Source organism: Pyrus communis, chromosome 3 (assembly GCF_041283825.1).
Source record: "Pyrus communis isolate YQ-2024b chromosome 3, ASM4128382v1, whole genome shotgun sequence".
Taxonomy (NCBI): domain Eukaryota; kingdom Viridiplantae; phylum Streptophyta; class Magnoliopsida; order Rosales; family Rosaceae; genus Pyrus; species Pyrus communis.
The window spans coordinates 26301892-26317381 of record NC_142567.1 but is presented as its reverse complement, the minus strand read 5'-3'; the positions used below and the strand labels follow the sequence as shown (position 1 = coordinate 26317381).

Sequence of the window (15490 nt, the reverse complement as noted above, 5' to 3'; positions counted from 1 at the left end):
TCCCGAAAAGTAACAACATCACATATTTGTTGCCACTCTTAATTATTAATTCTATATAAAATTGTATAATGTATGCTTAGCTATGCGTGAAAGGTAGATTATATTAAGAATTTACAGTACGATTTATCTACTTTATTAATTATCTTCATGATGTAAGAAGGAAAAAAAAAAGAAAAAAGAGAAAAGAAAAGAGAACCTTATATACTAAGAATTTTAGTGGATGAATTTAAAAAAAAAAGTCCACACCCGTTCTTGAGAACTTGGCGAGAGCTTTCTAGGAGATAATTTGGAGAATATGAGTGAATGCTATTATGTCTGCAAATATTAAAATGAATAGATTCATAATTGATGTAGGATTAGACTGGGTGAGAGGAAAAGTAAAGAAAAGAATGGGATTTAAAATTGATAAGACAAAAAGAACGCAGGGGGAGTCTACAGGTTTGGTGTATGAGTTCTGTTTTGAGGCACAATACGTTCTCAAACAGAGCACGACGTTCCAATTCAAACCCATTGTTTTGTTGTGACCTATGATGGATTTTAGCCATTCCAGATCGTTAAGTTTATAAAAATGCATTTTAAATTTTGCAATAAAAATCAAACATTTTGTTTGTCGTCTGATTAATGTCCTTTTGCTTTCATTTAATTTTTGAAGGCCTTTGGGTTACTCCAGGATGTTGTCATCAGGTTACTTAAGTCATTGACGGCCTCCTATTGTAATCTTTCAATGAATTAATCAAAACACAAACTTTGAGATTTATCTCAAAATTGGTGGATTCTAGAATTTGTCTTTCAAAGAGTTACGCTTGTAATCCTTTAAGTTTCGTGCTAATCTATGAATCATTTAATTGATAAAATAATGACGGAATTAAGTATTAATATGAAGATAGATCAGATTAACGTCTAGATTTGAACACCATACTGAAGATCATTTGTCACATAATAGGGGAACCCTGTGTTCTATGCCAATACAAGGAGTAAGAGGAAAATTTACAATTGAAATAAAAGGAAAAAATTTAGTTTTTTTTTTCTTTTGATATACTATAAGATATAAAGGTATAGGTAAAGTACCAGGGTTTAGCAGCGTCAGTTTACTTTTTTTTTTTTTTTTAAGATTTTAAAAGACGTTAGGTGCCCGTCGGACGGTGGGTAGAAGCCTAGCACATAGGTGACTAAGTGTACAGATGGGAGCCTAGGCAAGTTTTTTTAATTTAACATATAAATAAATGTTCACTCATACTTAAAAAAAAATACATAATTGTATAGGCTACAAAAATTGGAAAGTAAAATGACATAAATTATTAAGTATTATAACATATTCAAAACATAGGAACAAACATATAATGATTGTTCATCTAAGTATCCAAGAACTCTATTGTAAATTATTTCTATTTTTTGAGATTCATGATTTAGGCGGGTTTAGGCAGGCATAAGCAGATTTAAGTGTTATTTCTTATTTTTTAAATGTTTAGAGATTAATTTTGACGGTGGCCCGCCGCCTAGACGACGCTAGGCGGAGACTTTTTAAACACTCGTTTTTTCCTTAAACTTCAATTTACAAGTTTTTATTAATTAAATTCAATTTACATAATGAGTCAAATAAATTATGGAATTTGTAGCAAGTGTGGATTGTCTTAACAATATTCAGCATAAATTATCTATAGTTTGTCAAAAAGTAAAAAATTTGTGGAATTTTGTTTGAGAAGAGTAACAATGTTAATGAGTTAAATAATTAGTCATTAAGGAAAGAAGAATCGGTATACATTAAACCCCACTAAAATGCAAAACATGATTATCTGCGAGACCATCAACAAAAATTTCTGAAATTTGTAACAGATAGTTGCAACATAATATTATTATTATTATTATTATTCATTTATTTTCCTTTTACTCATTAATCATAATCTATATAACATGACATGGACGGCATGGGTCAAACAGATAAGCCATTGGATATTCTCCACAAATTTTGCCCTCTGATTTTTGAGTGGTTCCTCACATAGCCAATATGTTAATAAATAAAAGAGGTTTCTCGATTTTCAACACAAAACACCAAGTGTCATAAGTAAATAGATACTTCAAAAATAAATTTTCTGACACTTAATGCACGATGAAGATGCTAAAATCCCTACAAAAGCACGTCAGCAATGTAGATGCGTCCAGTATCCTAGTAATATACACGTGGACGGTTGAAAAATGCAGTACAATGATGTTGACTTGCGGTAAAACGTAAAAAGATAAAAAGCTGACTTCAAAGTTAGAAATGGATAAGCCACACCGTGAAAAAATAAAAAAGTAGACAAAGAGCGTATCACGTGTCACCACGTGGCGATCGAAGAGAGGACATCTTCGGTGGGTCCGGGGGTGTATAATTCGAGCCAGTGGAGGACGGTAAACACTAAACACTAGAACAAAACGCCGAAAAATGATGGAAACGTCGCCGCTTAGCTGTTTGGTCGGGACCCACCAGACCCGAGAGGATCCCTATAAATACGGAGCCTGAGACGCGGAAGAACATACTCCTCCAAGCAAGAACAACACCCGAAATATCGGTATTTTTTGTGACGTGTTGTTGCCTCCTAGTTCCCCTGCCACCTTCCCCTTTTTCCTTCTGGTTTCTGCTTCCTCGGTTGCATCAAAAGCCAAACACATCCTTAGCTTTTGTTTCTGGGTTTTTTTTGGGAGTTGATCACTCACAATGTGTGGAATTCTTGCTGTTCTTGGTTGCTCTGATGACTCTCAGGCCAAGAGGGTCCGAGTTCTTGAGCTTTCGCGCAGGCAATTTCCTAATTTCCCTTTTTTTTTTTTTTTTTTTTTTTTGTTTTTTTCCGGGTGGTTTTCAAAGTTAGAATTCTTAATTATTGGTTGAATTAAGTTAAGTACAACTTTAACGAAAAACTTCAGGTACTGTTTACTTTAACGAAAAATTATATTTTTACACTAAAAAGTCAATCATGGTACTGTTCATTTTACTATTTATTTTTTCCTTATAGTTGAAATTCAAAATTTTCAAATCATTTTTATTAGTTTTCCATTTAATATGAAAGCTCGAAGCTACGAACATGTTGACTTTTATTTGTACCACAAATTCCACAAGTTAAAAATGAACTAATGCCTTTAAATTTTTGTATTTAGCTAATTAGCACTTGCATACATCTAGATTGTTCACATATGATAATTATGGTGCGCGATTCATCTGGATTTTACTCGGAGCCAAGAGCTGTTGACGTTTAGTTGTATTATAAAAACAAAAAAGTAACATGGCGACCTTTTTGTTGCACATTCTTTTATTTTTCAACAAGCATCACAATAATATGATCATAAAAATGGTAATTGGTTTTGGTTACGCAAGAAATTAGTGTTTGGTCAAAATCAAACGTTTGATTCCGACCCTTTTTATGATTTTGGAGTGGTCCCAAAATTCATGTTACCTTTCATGTATTAGGTTGTGGGGGTCCAAAATGATTAGAATTTGTGTCCATTTTTGAAAACATGACCAAAAAAAATGATCGGCAATTGAAATCACTTAGTTTAATTATGTAATTATTTATTAAATTTTATCTTTTTTTGTTTGTTTGATAGGTTGAAGCATCGTGGACCTGACTGGAGTGGGCTGTACCAGCATGGAGATTGTTTCTTGGCTCATCAGAGGCTGGCCATCATTGACCCTGCTTCTGGTGATCAACCTCTCTACAACGAGGACAAGTCAATTGTTGTCACGGTAAAAGCACGTCATATAATTCTTGTTTTTGTGGGGTTTAATTATGTTGAATATTCGAAAAATGGATAAATTTTTCATTGCTGATAGAAGGGTTTTTTTTTTTTTTAATTTTAATTTAATTTAATTTTTAATTTTTAATTTTTTAAATCATAGGTGAATGGAGAGATTTACAACCATGAAGAGCTGAGGAGCCGTCTGCCGAATCACAAGTTCCGAACCGGCAGCGATTGTGATGTCATTGCCCATCTGGTATGTCACCTTACTATATTTCTATGGTTTTGAGCTTTATGATTGATTTTTCGGATGAGATAAAAGTCATTTTCGTGTATTTAAAGTTTCGATTTCTTATTAATTATCGGGTTGATCAAAGCGAATGGATGTTGAGAGTGCTGATGGACACACAGTTCTTGGTTAGCATCACCAGTGTTTAATTTTTTTTGTTCTTCATTTGTATGCGTAGTATGAAGAGTATGGGGAGGATTTCGTTGATATGCTGGACGGCATGTTTTCGTTTGTGCTGCTGGATACCCGCGACAACAGCTTCATCGTTGCTCGCGATGCTATTGGAATCACTTCGCTCTATATCGGCTGGAGTCTTGATGGTAACGTCTTGTTTTAGCTTGCTTGTTTTTTCTCTGCAATTATTCCTTCGGTTTTGACATCAACGTGCGTTATTTTTTTTATCCAGGCTCGGTTTGGATATCATCGGAACTGAAAGGGTTGAATGATGATTGCGAACACTTTGAGAGCTTTCCACCCGGTCATCTGTACTCGAGCAAAGAAGGTGCACTTAGGAGGTGGTACAACCCTACTTGGTTCTCGGAGACCATTCCATCAGCGCCATATGATCCGCTTGTTCTGAGGCGCGCCTTTGAAACTGTAAAAATTCATCACTTGCAATTTCAGATGGATTATAATTTGTTTCCATAGGTTACTTGAGTTACTCCTATTTCGCATGGATGTCCGAATTTGATTTGAACTATAGCTTATGTGTAGAGTGTATTCATGCAGGCTGTCATCAAAAGGCTAATGACTGATGTGCCCTTCGGAGTTCTTCTCTCCGGTGGTCTGGATTCATCTTTGGTCGCCTCTATCACTGCTCGTCACTTGGCAGGCACAAAGGCGGCCAAGCAATGGGGCGCACAGCTCCATTCCTTCTGTGTTGGACTTGAGGTGAGAATTCTAAAATATTTAAGAAAGATTCACTATGTATCTCATGAGAACTTATAGATTCCTAAACAAGTCCCTCATATGCTGAGCAGGGCTCACCCGATCTGAAGGCTGCAAAAGAAGTTGCAGACTATTTGGGAACCGTTCACCACGAGTTTCATTTTACAGTTCAGGTATCAATATAAAAAACCTGTCTAAGCTAAAGAGTTTGCTTCTTTCATTATCAGAGCCAAAACCTTGAACTATTTGCCTTTGGGATGTGATAGGATGGAATTGACGCGATCGAAGATGTCATATACCACATAGAAACATATGATGTTACCACCATCCGAGCTAGTACCCCTATGTTTCTCATGTCGCGTAAGATCAAGTCCCTGGGGGTTAAGATGGTGATTTCTGGCGAGGGATCTGATGAAATTTTCGGTGGATACTTGTACTTCCACAAGGCACCCAACAAGGAAGAGTTCCACCGCGAAACCTGCAGAAAGGTACTGGATTGTTTCTTTATTTACATCGAAAATAGGTGGTTATCGTAGAGTTTGAATGGAAAGGAAATAACCATGGAGTTGTTCTTTTTGTTGCATGCAGATCAAGGCACTGCACATGTATGATTGCCTCAGGGCAAACAAATCAACATCTGCCTGGGGCTTAGAAGCCCGAGTCCCATTCTTGGACAAGGATTTTATCAAAGTTGCAATGGATATTGATCCCGAGTTTAAAATGGTGAGACATAAGAATATATATATTGGGATTGCTTCGGTTTGCAGTATAACAGAACTTATAAAGTTACTGATCACTTGGCTTTTCAATATATTTGTGAATAAATTACAGATCAAGAAGGACCAAGGAAGAATTGAGAAATGGGTCCTCCGAAAGGCGTTTGATGATGAGGAGCAACCTTATTTGCCAAAGGTATACCCTTCTGTTTCTTTCTTTCATTTAAGTGTTGCCGAGAAGTTGACATCCATAACACAAACTTGTGACCTTACAAACCATGTTCAATGCGTGCAGCACATTCTGTACAGGCAGAAGGAGCAGTTCAGCGACGGGGTCGGCTATAGTTGGATTGACGGCCTCAAATCCCATGCTGCTCTCCATGTACACATCTATCCAATTTGTTTTATGCTTCTCTTTTACGGTTATTGGTAGTAATCTAGAAGATGTTATTAGATTGACTTGCCTGATGATCGATGCTAAACTTATACTTTCAGGTCACTGATAAGATGATGATGAATGCTGAACGCATCTTCCCCCACAACACTCCATGTACAAAGGAGGCCTACTACTACCGAATGATTTTCGAAAGGTTCTTCCCACAGGTAAATATAGCGAACGATTTGATTGTTTATGTTCTTTTTCTTCAACTCTAAAAACCTAGCAAACTCTCGTCCATGAGATTTAATACCACTCTAGACCAGATGTTAGCATAGAGACCTAACTCACTATACTTATAATCCGGTAATGCAGAACTCGGCCAGGAACACGGTGCCTGGAGGACCGAGTGTAGCCTGCAGCACAGCCACAGCTGTGGCATGGGATGCCGAATGGTCCAAAAATCTTGACCCATCTGGCAGGGCTATATTTGAAGTGCACCAACAAGCTTATGACAAGCAGGGTGCACCGGTGACTAGCGGAATTCCAGAGATCATTGACAATGTACCTCAGATGAAAGCGAGCACCGTGGGGGTTGCAATCCGCAGCTAGTAATGCCCCGAAGGAGGACCCGAACCCTGAAGTTTTAAGAAGGGTGGTAATCACAGAATTAATAGGCTTGTATGTAAAGTTGAAAGAAAAGGCCACAGTGGTTTCCAAAAGATGTTTGTGTGGTCATATGTTGTAGTATTCTTAAGTGTGTTGTCTAAAGTTGTTGTGGAGATGTTTTGAAGGTTAGAAGAACCTCTATGTATGTTTCCTTTTGGTTTCAGTCCTCTTTGTCCTTCACTTTGAATAATAAGACAATGAGCTTGCATATGTTATGGTGTCTTTCTTCTTTTTCCGTCCTTATTGGAGAGCTTGATCCAAAAACTGGTGAATTTGAGGCCACTAATTTGTTTGGATAAATACACAGTATTGCGAATGGGGAAATGATACTCATACGCTCATTTTTTCTAAAAACGTTTTTAATCATTTAAAAGTATTTTTCAAATGAGTTCTAAATCTCAACCGTTCATTTGTCAAAAACAATGTGCACGGGAGAATTTCCGAACATCCTAATTACCTGTGTTTGCTTCTTCATGATAATAGAGCGGGCTGTTCAAGGCCCAGAAGTACAGACATTTTTCTAAGGTCCAATTAAGAATATGAGCAGATGGCACCAAAAAATGTTAAAAAATGAAAAAAACGAATGTGGCTGCTGGGATTCGAGCCCAGGTCTCCACGGCCACAACGTGGAATTCTTACCACTAAACTACAGCCACTTTATTGTTTGTTGGAGCTTAAGAATCCTATACCTATTTTGTATGAGTTATTGCAAATTTACAGTACATCAAGTTTGTCGTTCAACCATATTATTGAAATTTGTAACAGATAGTTGCAACATAATAATAATAATAATATTATTATTATTATTATTATTATTTATTTATTTTTCTTTTTCTTATGAATCATAATCTACATGGCATGACATGGACAGCATGGGTCAAACAGATAAGCCATTTGATATTCTACACATAGCCAATATGTTAATAAATAAAAGAGGATTCTCGATTTTGAATGCAAAACACAAGTGTCATAAGTAAATAGATACTTAAAAAATAAATTTTCTGACGCTTAATGCACGATGAAGATGCTAAAATCCCTACAAAAGGATCCATAGGGAGTCGAAAATACCAATCAAAAGCACGTCAGCCAGGTAGATGCGTCCAGTATCCACGTGGACGGTTGAAAAATGCAGTACAATGATGTTGACTTGCGGTAAAACGTTAAAAGATAAAAAGCTGACTTGAAAGTTCAGAAATGGATAAGCCTCACCGTGAAAAACTTAAAAAGTAGACAAAGAGCGTATCACGTGTCACCACGTGGCGATCAAAGAGAGGACATCTTCGGTGGGTCCGGGGGTGTATAATTCGAGCCAGTGGAGTACGGTAAACACTAAACAGTAAACACTAGAACAAAACCCCGAAAAATGATGGAAACGTCGCCACATAGGTGTTTGGTCGGGACCCACCAGACCCGAGAGGATCCCTATAAATACGGAGCCTGAGACGCGGAAGAACATACTCCTTCGAGCAAGAACAACACCCGAAATATCGGTATTTTTTGTGACGTGTTGTTGCCTCCTAGTTCCCCTGCCACCTTCCCCTTTTTCCTTCTGGTTTCTGCTTCCTCGGTTGCATCAAAAGCCAAACACATCCTTAGCTTTTGTTTCTGGGTTTTTTTTGGGAGTTGATCACTCACAATGTGTGGAATTCTTGCTGTTCTTGGTTGCTCTGGTGACTCTCAGGCCAAGAGGGTCCGAGTTCTTGAGCTTTCGCGCAGGCAATTTCCTAATTCCCTTTCTTTTCTTTTTTTCTTTTTTTTTTCGGGTGGTTTTCAAGGTTAGAATTCTTAATTATTGGTTGAACTAAGTTAAGTGCAACTTTAACGAAAAACTTCCGGTACTGTTTATTTTAACGAAAAATCATATTTTTATACTAAAAAGTCAATCATAGTACTATTCATTTTACTCTTTATTTTGTTCTTATAGTTGAAATTCAAAATTTTCAAATCATTTTCATTAGTTTTCTATTTAACTTATACTTCTTATGAAAGCCCGAAGGTACGAACATGTTGACTTTTATTTGTACCACAAATTCAACAAGTTAAAAATGAACTAATGGCTTTAAATTTTTGTATTTAGCTAATTAGCACTTGCATACATCTAGATTGTTCACATATGATAATTATGGTGCGCGATTCATCTGGATTTTACTCGAGGCCAAGACCTGTTGACGTTTAGTTGTATTATAAAAACAAACAAGTAACATGACGACCTTTTTGTTGCACATTCTTTTATTTTTCAACAAGAATCACAATAATATGATCATAAAAACGGTAATTGGTTTTGGTTACGCAAGAAATTAGTGTTTGGTCAAAATCAAACGTTTGATTCCGACCCTTTTTATGATTTTGGAGTGGTCCCAAAATTCATGTTACCTTTCATGTATTAGGTTGTGGGGGTCCAAAATGATTAGAATTTGTGTCCATTTTTTGAAAACATGACCAAAAGCAAAAAATGATCGGCAATTGAAATCACAGTTTAATTATGTAATTATTTATTAAATTTTATCTTTTTTTGTTTGTTTGATAGGTTGAAGCATCGTGGACCTGACTGGAGTGGGCTGCACCAGCATGGAGATTGTTTCTTGGCTCATCAGAGGCTGGCCATCATTGACCCTGCTTCTGGTGATCAACCTCTCTACAACGAGGACAAGTCAATTGTTGTCACGGTAAAAGCACGTCATATAATTCTTGTTTTTGTGGGGTTTAATTATGTTGAATATTCGAAAAATGGATAAATTTTTGATTGCTGATAGAAGAGTTTTTTTTTTAAATTTTAATTTAATTTAATTTTTTATCTTTTATTTTTTAAATCATAGGTGAATGGAGAGATTTACAACCATGAAGAGCTGAGGAGCCGTCTGCCGAATCACAAGTTCCGAACCGGCAGCGATTGTGATGTCATTGCCCATCTGGTATGTCACCTTACTATATTTCTATGGTTTTGAGCTTTATGATTGATTTTTCGGATGAGATAAAAGTCATTTTCGTGTATTTAAAGTTTCGATTTCTTATTAATTATCGGGTTGATCAAAGCGAATGGATGTTGAGAGTGCTGATGGACACACAGTTCTTGGTTAGTATCACCAGTGTTTAATTTTTTTTGTTCTTCATTTGTTTGCGTAGTATGAAGAGTATGGGGAGGATTTCGTTGATATGCTGGACGGCATGTTTTCGTTTGTGCTGCTGGATACCCGCGACAACAGCTTCATCGTTGCTCGCGATGCTATCGGAATCACTTCCCTCTATATCGGCTGGAGTCTTGATGGTAACGTCTTGTTTTAGCTTGCTTGTTTTTTCTCTGCAATTATTCCTTCGGTTTTGACATCAACGTGCGTTATTTTTTTTATCCAGGCTCGATTTGGATATCATCGGAACTGAAAGGGTTGAATGATGATTGCGAACACTTTGAGAACTTTCCACCCGGTCATCTGTACTCGAGCAAAGAAGGTGCACTTAAGAGGTGGTACAACCCTACTTGGTTCTCGGAGACCATTCCATCAGCGCCATATGATCCGCTTGTTCTGAGGCGCGCCTTTGAAACTGTAAAAATTCATCACTTGCAATTTCAGATGGATTATAATTTGTTTCCATAGGTTACTTGAGTTACTCCTATTTCACATGGATGTCCGAATTTGATTTGAACTATAGCTTATGTGTAGAGTGTATTCATGCAGGCTGTGATCAAAAGGCTAATGACTGATGTGCCTTTCGGAGTTCTTCTCTCCGGAGGTCTGAATTCATCTTTGGTCGCCTCTATCACTGCTTGTCACTTGGCAGGCACAAGGGCGGCCAAGCAATGGGGCGCACATCTCCATTCCTTCTGTGTTGGACTTGAGGTGAGAATTCTAAAATATTTAAGAAAGATTCACTATGTATCTCATGAGAACTTATAGATTCCTAAACAAGTCCCTCATATGCTGAGCAGGGCTCACCCGATCTGAAGGCTGCAAAAGAAGTTGCAGACTATTTGGGAACCGTTCACCACGAGTTTCAATTTACAGTTCAGGTATCAATATAAAAAACCTGTCTAAGCTAAAGAGTTTGCTCCTTTCTTTATCGGAGCCAAAACCTTGAACTATTTGCCTTTGGGATGTGATAGGATGGATTTGACGCGATCGAAGATGTCATATACCACATAGAAACATATGATGTTACCACCATCCGAGCTAGTACCCCTATGTTTCTCATGTCGCGTAAGATCAAGTCCCTGGGGGTTAAGATGGTGATTTCTGGCGAGGGATCTGATGAAATTTTCGGTGGATACTTGTACTTCCACAAGGCACCCAACAAGGAAGAGTTCCACCGCGAAACCTGCAGAAAGGTACTGGATTGTTTCTTTATTTACATCGAAAATAGGTGGTTATCGTAGAGTTTGAATGGAAAGGAAATAACCATGGAGTTGTTCTTTTTGTTGCATGCAGATGAAGGCACTGCACATGTATGATTGCCTCAGGGCAAACAAATCAACATATGCCTGGGGCTTAGAAGCCCGAGTCCCATTCTTGGACAAGGATTTTATCAAAGTTGCAATGGATATTGATCCCGAGTTTAAAATGGTGAGACATAAGAATATATATATTGGGATTGCCTCGGTTTGCAGTATAACAGAACTTATAAAGTTACTGATCACTTGGCTTTTCAATATATTTGTGAATAAATTACAGATCATGAAGGACCAAGGAAGAATTGAGAAATGGGTCCTCCGAAAGGCGTTTGATGATGAGGAGCAACCTTATTTGCCAAAGGTATACCCTTCTGTTTCTTTCTTTCATTTAAGTGTTGCCGAGAAGTTGACATCCATAACACAAACTTGTGACCTTACAAACCATGTTCAATGCGTGCAGCACATTCTGTACAGGCAGAAGGAGCAGTTCAGCGACGGGGTCGGCTATAGTTGGATTGACGGCCTCAAATCCCATGCTGCTCTCCATGTACACATCTATCCAATTTGTTTTACGCTTCCCTTTTACGTTTGTTGGTAGTAATCTAGAAGATGTTATTAGATTGACTTGCCTGATGATCGATGCTAAACTTATACTTTCAGGTCACTGATAAGATGATGATGAATACTGAACGCATCTTCCCCCACAACACTCCATATACAAAGGAGGCCTACTACTACCGAATGATTTTCGAAAGGTTCTTCCCACAGGTAAATATAGCGAACGATTTGATTGTTTATGTTCTTTTTCTTCAACTCTAAAAACCTAACAAACTCTCGTCCATGAGATTTAATACCATTCTAGACCAGATGTTAGCATAGAGACCTAACTCACTATACTTATAATCCGGTAATGCAGAACTCGGCCAGGAACACAGTGCCTGGAGGACCGAGTGTAGCCTGCAGCACAGCCACAGCTGTGGCATGGGATGCCGAATGGTCCAAAAATCTTGACCCATCTGGCAGGGCTATATTTGAAGTGCACCAACAAGCTTATGACAAGCAGGGTGTACCGGTGACTAGCGGAATTCCAGAGATCATCGACAATGTACCTCAGATGAAAGCGAGCACCGTGGGGGTTGCAATGCACAGCTAGTAATGCCCCGAAGGAGGACCCGAACCCTGAAGTTTTAAGAAGGGTGGTAATCACAGAATTAAGAGGCTTCGCGATGCCATTTCGATGTAAAAAATGTAATGGGGACTTGTATGTAAAGTTGAAAGAAAAGGCCACAGTGGTTTCCAAAAGATGTTTGTGTGGTCATATGTTGTAGTATTCTTAAGTGTGTTGTCTAAAGTTGTTGTGGAGATGTTTTGAAGGTTCGAAGAACCTCTATGTATGTTTCCTTTTGGTTTCAGTCCTCTTTGTCCTTCACTTTGAATAATAAGATAATGAGCTTGCATATGTTATGGTGTCTTTCTTCTTTTTTCGTCCTTATTGGAGAGCTTGATCCAAAAACTGGTGAATTTGAGGCCACTAATTTGTTTGGATAAATACACAGTATTGCGAATGGGGAAATGATACCCGTACGCTCATTTTTTCTAAAAACGTTTTTAATCATTTAAAAGTATTTTTCGAATGAGTTCTAAATCTCAACCGTTCATTTGTCAAAAACAATGTGCACGGGAGAATTTCTGAACATCCTAATTACCTGTGTTTGCTTCTTCATGATAATAGAGCGGGCTGTTCAAGGCCCAGAAGTACAGACATTTTTCTAAGGTCCAATTAAGAATATGAGCAGATGGCACCAAAAAATGTTAAAAAATGAAAAAAAAGAATGTGGCTGCTGGGATTCGATTTATTCGTAGAGGCATGTGACAATGAATATCTACATTCAATAAATAATGAAAATACTCTAAGATATGATTCTGAAACCTCATGCAGAGTATTGAATATAATTAAGAGGGTGTCCTAAATAATATTCAATATGAATCATATAAACTTTAAAATTCACATTAGAGGCTTGGCATAAACTAAACTTGTGCTTTCATATACATGGAGAAGAAAACCTCACTTCAATAAAGGCAAAGATTCCAAAGCCTTTTTTTAGTTGAAAAACTGAGTCATTCACATTATGATAGCCAATTGTGAAATGCCTCAAAATTTCTAATACAAATTAACCCTGGAAACCTTAAATAAACTTTAACTTTAGCAGTAAATGATCACAAGTTTCCTTTCCGGTTATAGTAAATAGGATTTTTTTTTTTTTAATTTTACCATGCAGCTGCCACAAAAGGACATGGATCATCTACTAAAATTATTCTCTGAGAGTGACATCTTTGCATTCTTCCGGGTGTACAGTACTTTCTTCCTTATGTTTTGATAAATCTAAGTGGGAGAGATCGAGCACCGACATGCAAAAATAAACATTCTTAACGACCCTTTTTTTTTATATTTTTGTAAACACGAAAAGTTCCTGCGGCTTTTCAGAAAACGCGTTCAACTTTGTCAAAAGATATCTGACAAAGTCGAGAACACGTGGAGGCCATCATCGCAACTACACGTCTTTAGCCGACAAGTGCAAAGTTCGGCGACGCTTTCTCTGCTTTTCAAAGCATCAATCTTCTTGGAGTAAGGCTTTGAGTACAGTACGGAGTTATGCGAGCTTCCTTCGTACTGTGTCTTGACAGTGCTTGCGATCATCTCCTGTAGCTGTTGGATAGAGAGAGATCCCATGAATGCCGTTGCTTGGTCAATCGCCTTGCTTCGTGTATGGATTTTGACTGGAGTTGTGTTGACCGTCATTGCTTCCTTGGTGGGTTTCCACGGAGCCTTATCCACCTTTGGTCCCAAAACTTTGTCATTCTTGTAGTCGGCGATCTGTTCTTTCTTCCCATGACGGGTGATGGAGGCTTCAAGGTTTTGGTGTGATGTAAATTCCTTTCGAAATTTCGATGTCCACAATTTTATATTTTTTTTATTTTATGACTTTCATAGAATGTTAACAACAACTCTATTCACGAGAACTTTAATAGAGAAGAAGCCAAAGAGGGTCACAATTTCACCTAAAAGTTTATGTCATAAACCCAAATTCATGAGGATGAAGGTGATACTTTGGATTTTGATGTTGCATGAGGCTTGTACCTATATTTTCCATAAAGCAAAGTAAGCATTGTGTAGACATCAAAATTTCGGTGAAATGAATGTTGACCAATAATTAAAATTTCAATGCTCACGTGTCACATAAATTTTACATGTAGCGTGTGACTCAACAAAAAATCGAAATAAATTGGAAAGGTCATCAAATAGGACACGTGTCATTACCTGGCAGAAATGATTTATTTCATCTGATTATTTAAATCCAAAAATCAAGTTTTAGAATTCTATAAATAGGAAGCCAAGGCATTCATTTCAAGGGGAGAAAGAAAGGAAGAGAGAAAGAAAGGAAGAAGAAGAGAAAGAAAGAAGGGAATTTACATCACACCAAAACCTTGAAGCCTTGAAACTCTAAAGCTCTCAAGCAAAATCCCGAAGGATCAAGAAAACACTCTTCGTTCTTCGTCAAACCCTCCTTCAAGGTCAAGCCCCAACGGCCCTTGAAGAACTTCCGCCGATTCAAGATCAAGCCCCGACGGCCCCTTGAAGAAAGTGTTCATCATCCGTTCGTCCTAAGATCAAGCCCCAACGGCCCTTTGGATCAACAACCTCAACAAATCCACACATCCAATCAGTCTTCAAGATTAGGCCCAAAAGCCCTTGAAGATCCGCTCATCCATCAACCCTCAAAATCAAGCCCCGACGGCCCCTTGAAGAAATCCATACACCCAGTCTTCAAGATTAGGCCCAAAAGCCCTTGAAGATCCGCTCATCCATCAACCTTCAAGATCAAGCCCAAAAGCCCTCGAAGATCCGTTCATCAACTGTTCATCCCTAGATCAAGCCCCGACGGCCATTTGGATCAACAACTCATCCACAAACCTACACCCTACGAAGATAGAATCAGAGGATCAAATTACAAAAAGATTGTAACCCCAAAAATCATTAAACACAAAATATATTTTGTGCACGTATTCTTGTTTCTTGTTTCTTGTTTCAGGAATTTTTCGTGTTTACAAATTTGGCACGCCCAGTGGGACCTCTCTACCTCTCATCTCTATCCTTAAATCGTCGAAAAACGCAAATGGCATCAAGAAAGGATCAAGCTGTTCCTGCAATCAAAGCAAAGAACAAGAACATCATCGCCGCAAGTGGTGATATTTCGGGCATCATAACCCGAAGTAAGGCAAGAGCTCTTTTTGCTGCGGCTTCCGCCCCTGCATTAACTCTGTCAAAGGAACAAGAGCACTTGAGGTACGAGCCTGTGATCACCCTAGCCTCGCTAAGGGCATCAAAGGGGGAAAGCCCGAGGAAATACTCAGAGTCCCTACTCTCCGACGCTGATTCGAGCGGTAGTACAACCATG

At 38.0% G+C, this 15490-nt stretch overlaps 2 protein-coding genes and 1 non-coding gene across 3 annotated transcripts; 2 read left to right on the top strand and 1 right to left on the bottom strand.

The window, feature by feature from the left end:
* The first annotated feature begins 2394 nt into the window (after positions 1 to 2394).
* Positions 2395 to 6859, top strand: LOC137715454 (asparagine synthetase [glutamine-hydrolyzing]). Its single transcript, XM_068454790.2, has 13 exons — positions 2395 to 2775; positions 3580 to 3718; positions 3872 to 3967; positions 4179 to 4320; positions 4407 to 4597; positions 4730 to 4891; positions 4981 to 5061; positions 5155 to 5376; positions 5477 to 5611; positions 5720 to 5800; positions 5900 to 5986; positions 6100 to 6207; positions 6356 to 6859. Exons 1-13 carry the CDS (start codon positions 2696 to 2698, stop codon positions 6590 to 6592), a joined length of 1761 nt encoding a protein of 586 aa, XP_068310891.2. The 5' UTR covers positions 2395 to 2695; the 3' UTR covers positions 6593 to 6859.
* A 374-nt stretch (positions 6860 to 7233) lies between these two features.
* On the bottom strand, positions 7234 to 7305 carry TRNAH-GUG (transfer RNA histidin (anticodon GUG)). Its single transcript has one exon. It is a non-coding gene; the product is annotated as a tRNA-His (tRNA).
* Positions 7306 to 7987: 682 nt separating this feature from the next.
* On the top strand, positions 7988 to 12492 carry LOC137715072 (asparagine synthetase [glutamine-hydrolyzing] 1). The gene is made up of 13 exons (XM_068454293.2): positions 7988 to 8365; positions 9177 to 9315; positions 9466 to 9561; positions 9773 to 9914; positions 10001 to 10191; positions 10324 to 10485; positions 10575 to 10655; positions 10749 to 10970; positions 11071 to 11205; positions 11314 to 11394; positions 11494 to 11580; positions 11694 to 11801; positions 11950 to 12492. Exons 1-13 carry the CDS (start codon positions 8286 to 8288, stop codon positions 12184 to 12186), a joined length of 1761 nt encoding a protein of 586 aa, XP_068310394.2. The 5' UTR covers positions 7988 to 8285; the 3' UTR covers positions 12187 to 12492.
* Positions 12493 to 15490: the final 2998 nt, after the last annotated feature.

Bases quoted from the DNA above. Each gene is read 5' to 3' on its own strand.
- LOC137715454 (XM_068454790.2), top strand. From the start codon at position 2,696: ATGTGTGGAATTCTTGCTGTTCTTGGTTGCTCTGATGACTCTCAGGCC. The intron at 3,968-4,178 runs GTATGTCACCTT...TTGTATGCGTAG, and splicing joins GTGATGTCATTGCCCATCTG to TATGAAGAGTATGGGGAGGA. The intron at 5,062-5,154 runs GTATCAATATAA...GGGATGTGATAG, and splicing joins AGTTTCATTTTACAGTTCAG to GATGGAATTGACGCGATCGA.
- LOC137715072 (XM_068454293.2), top strand. From the start codon at position 8,286: ATGTGTGGAATTCTTGCTGTTCTTGGTTGCTCTGGTGACTCTCAGGCC. The intron at 9,316-9,465 runs GTAAAAGCACGT...TTTAAATCATAG, and splicing joins ACAAGTCAATTGTTGTCACG to GTGAATGGAGAGATTTACAA. The intron at 11,206-11,313 runs GTGAGACATAAG...AATAAATTACAG, and splicing joins TTGATCCCGAGTTTAAAATG to ATCATGAAGGACCAAGGAAG.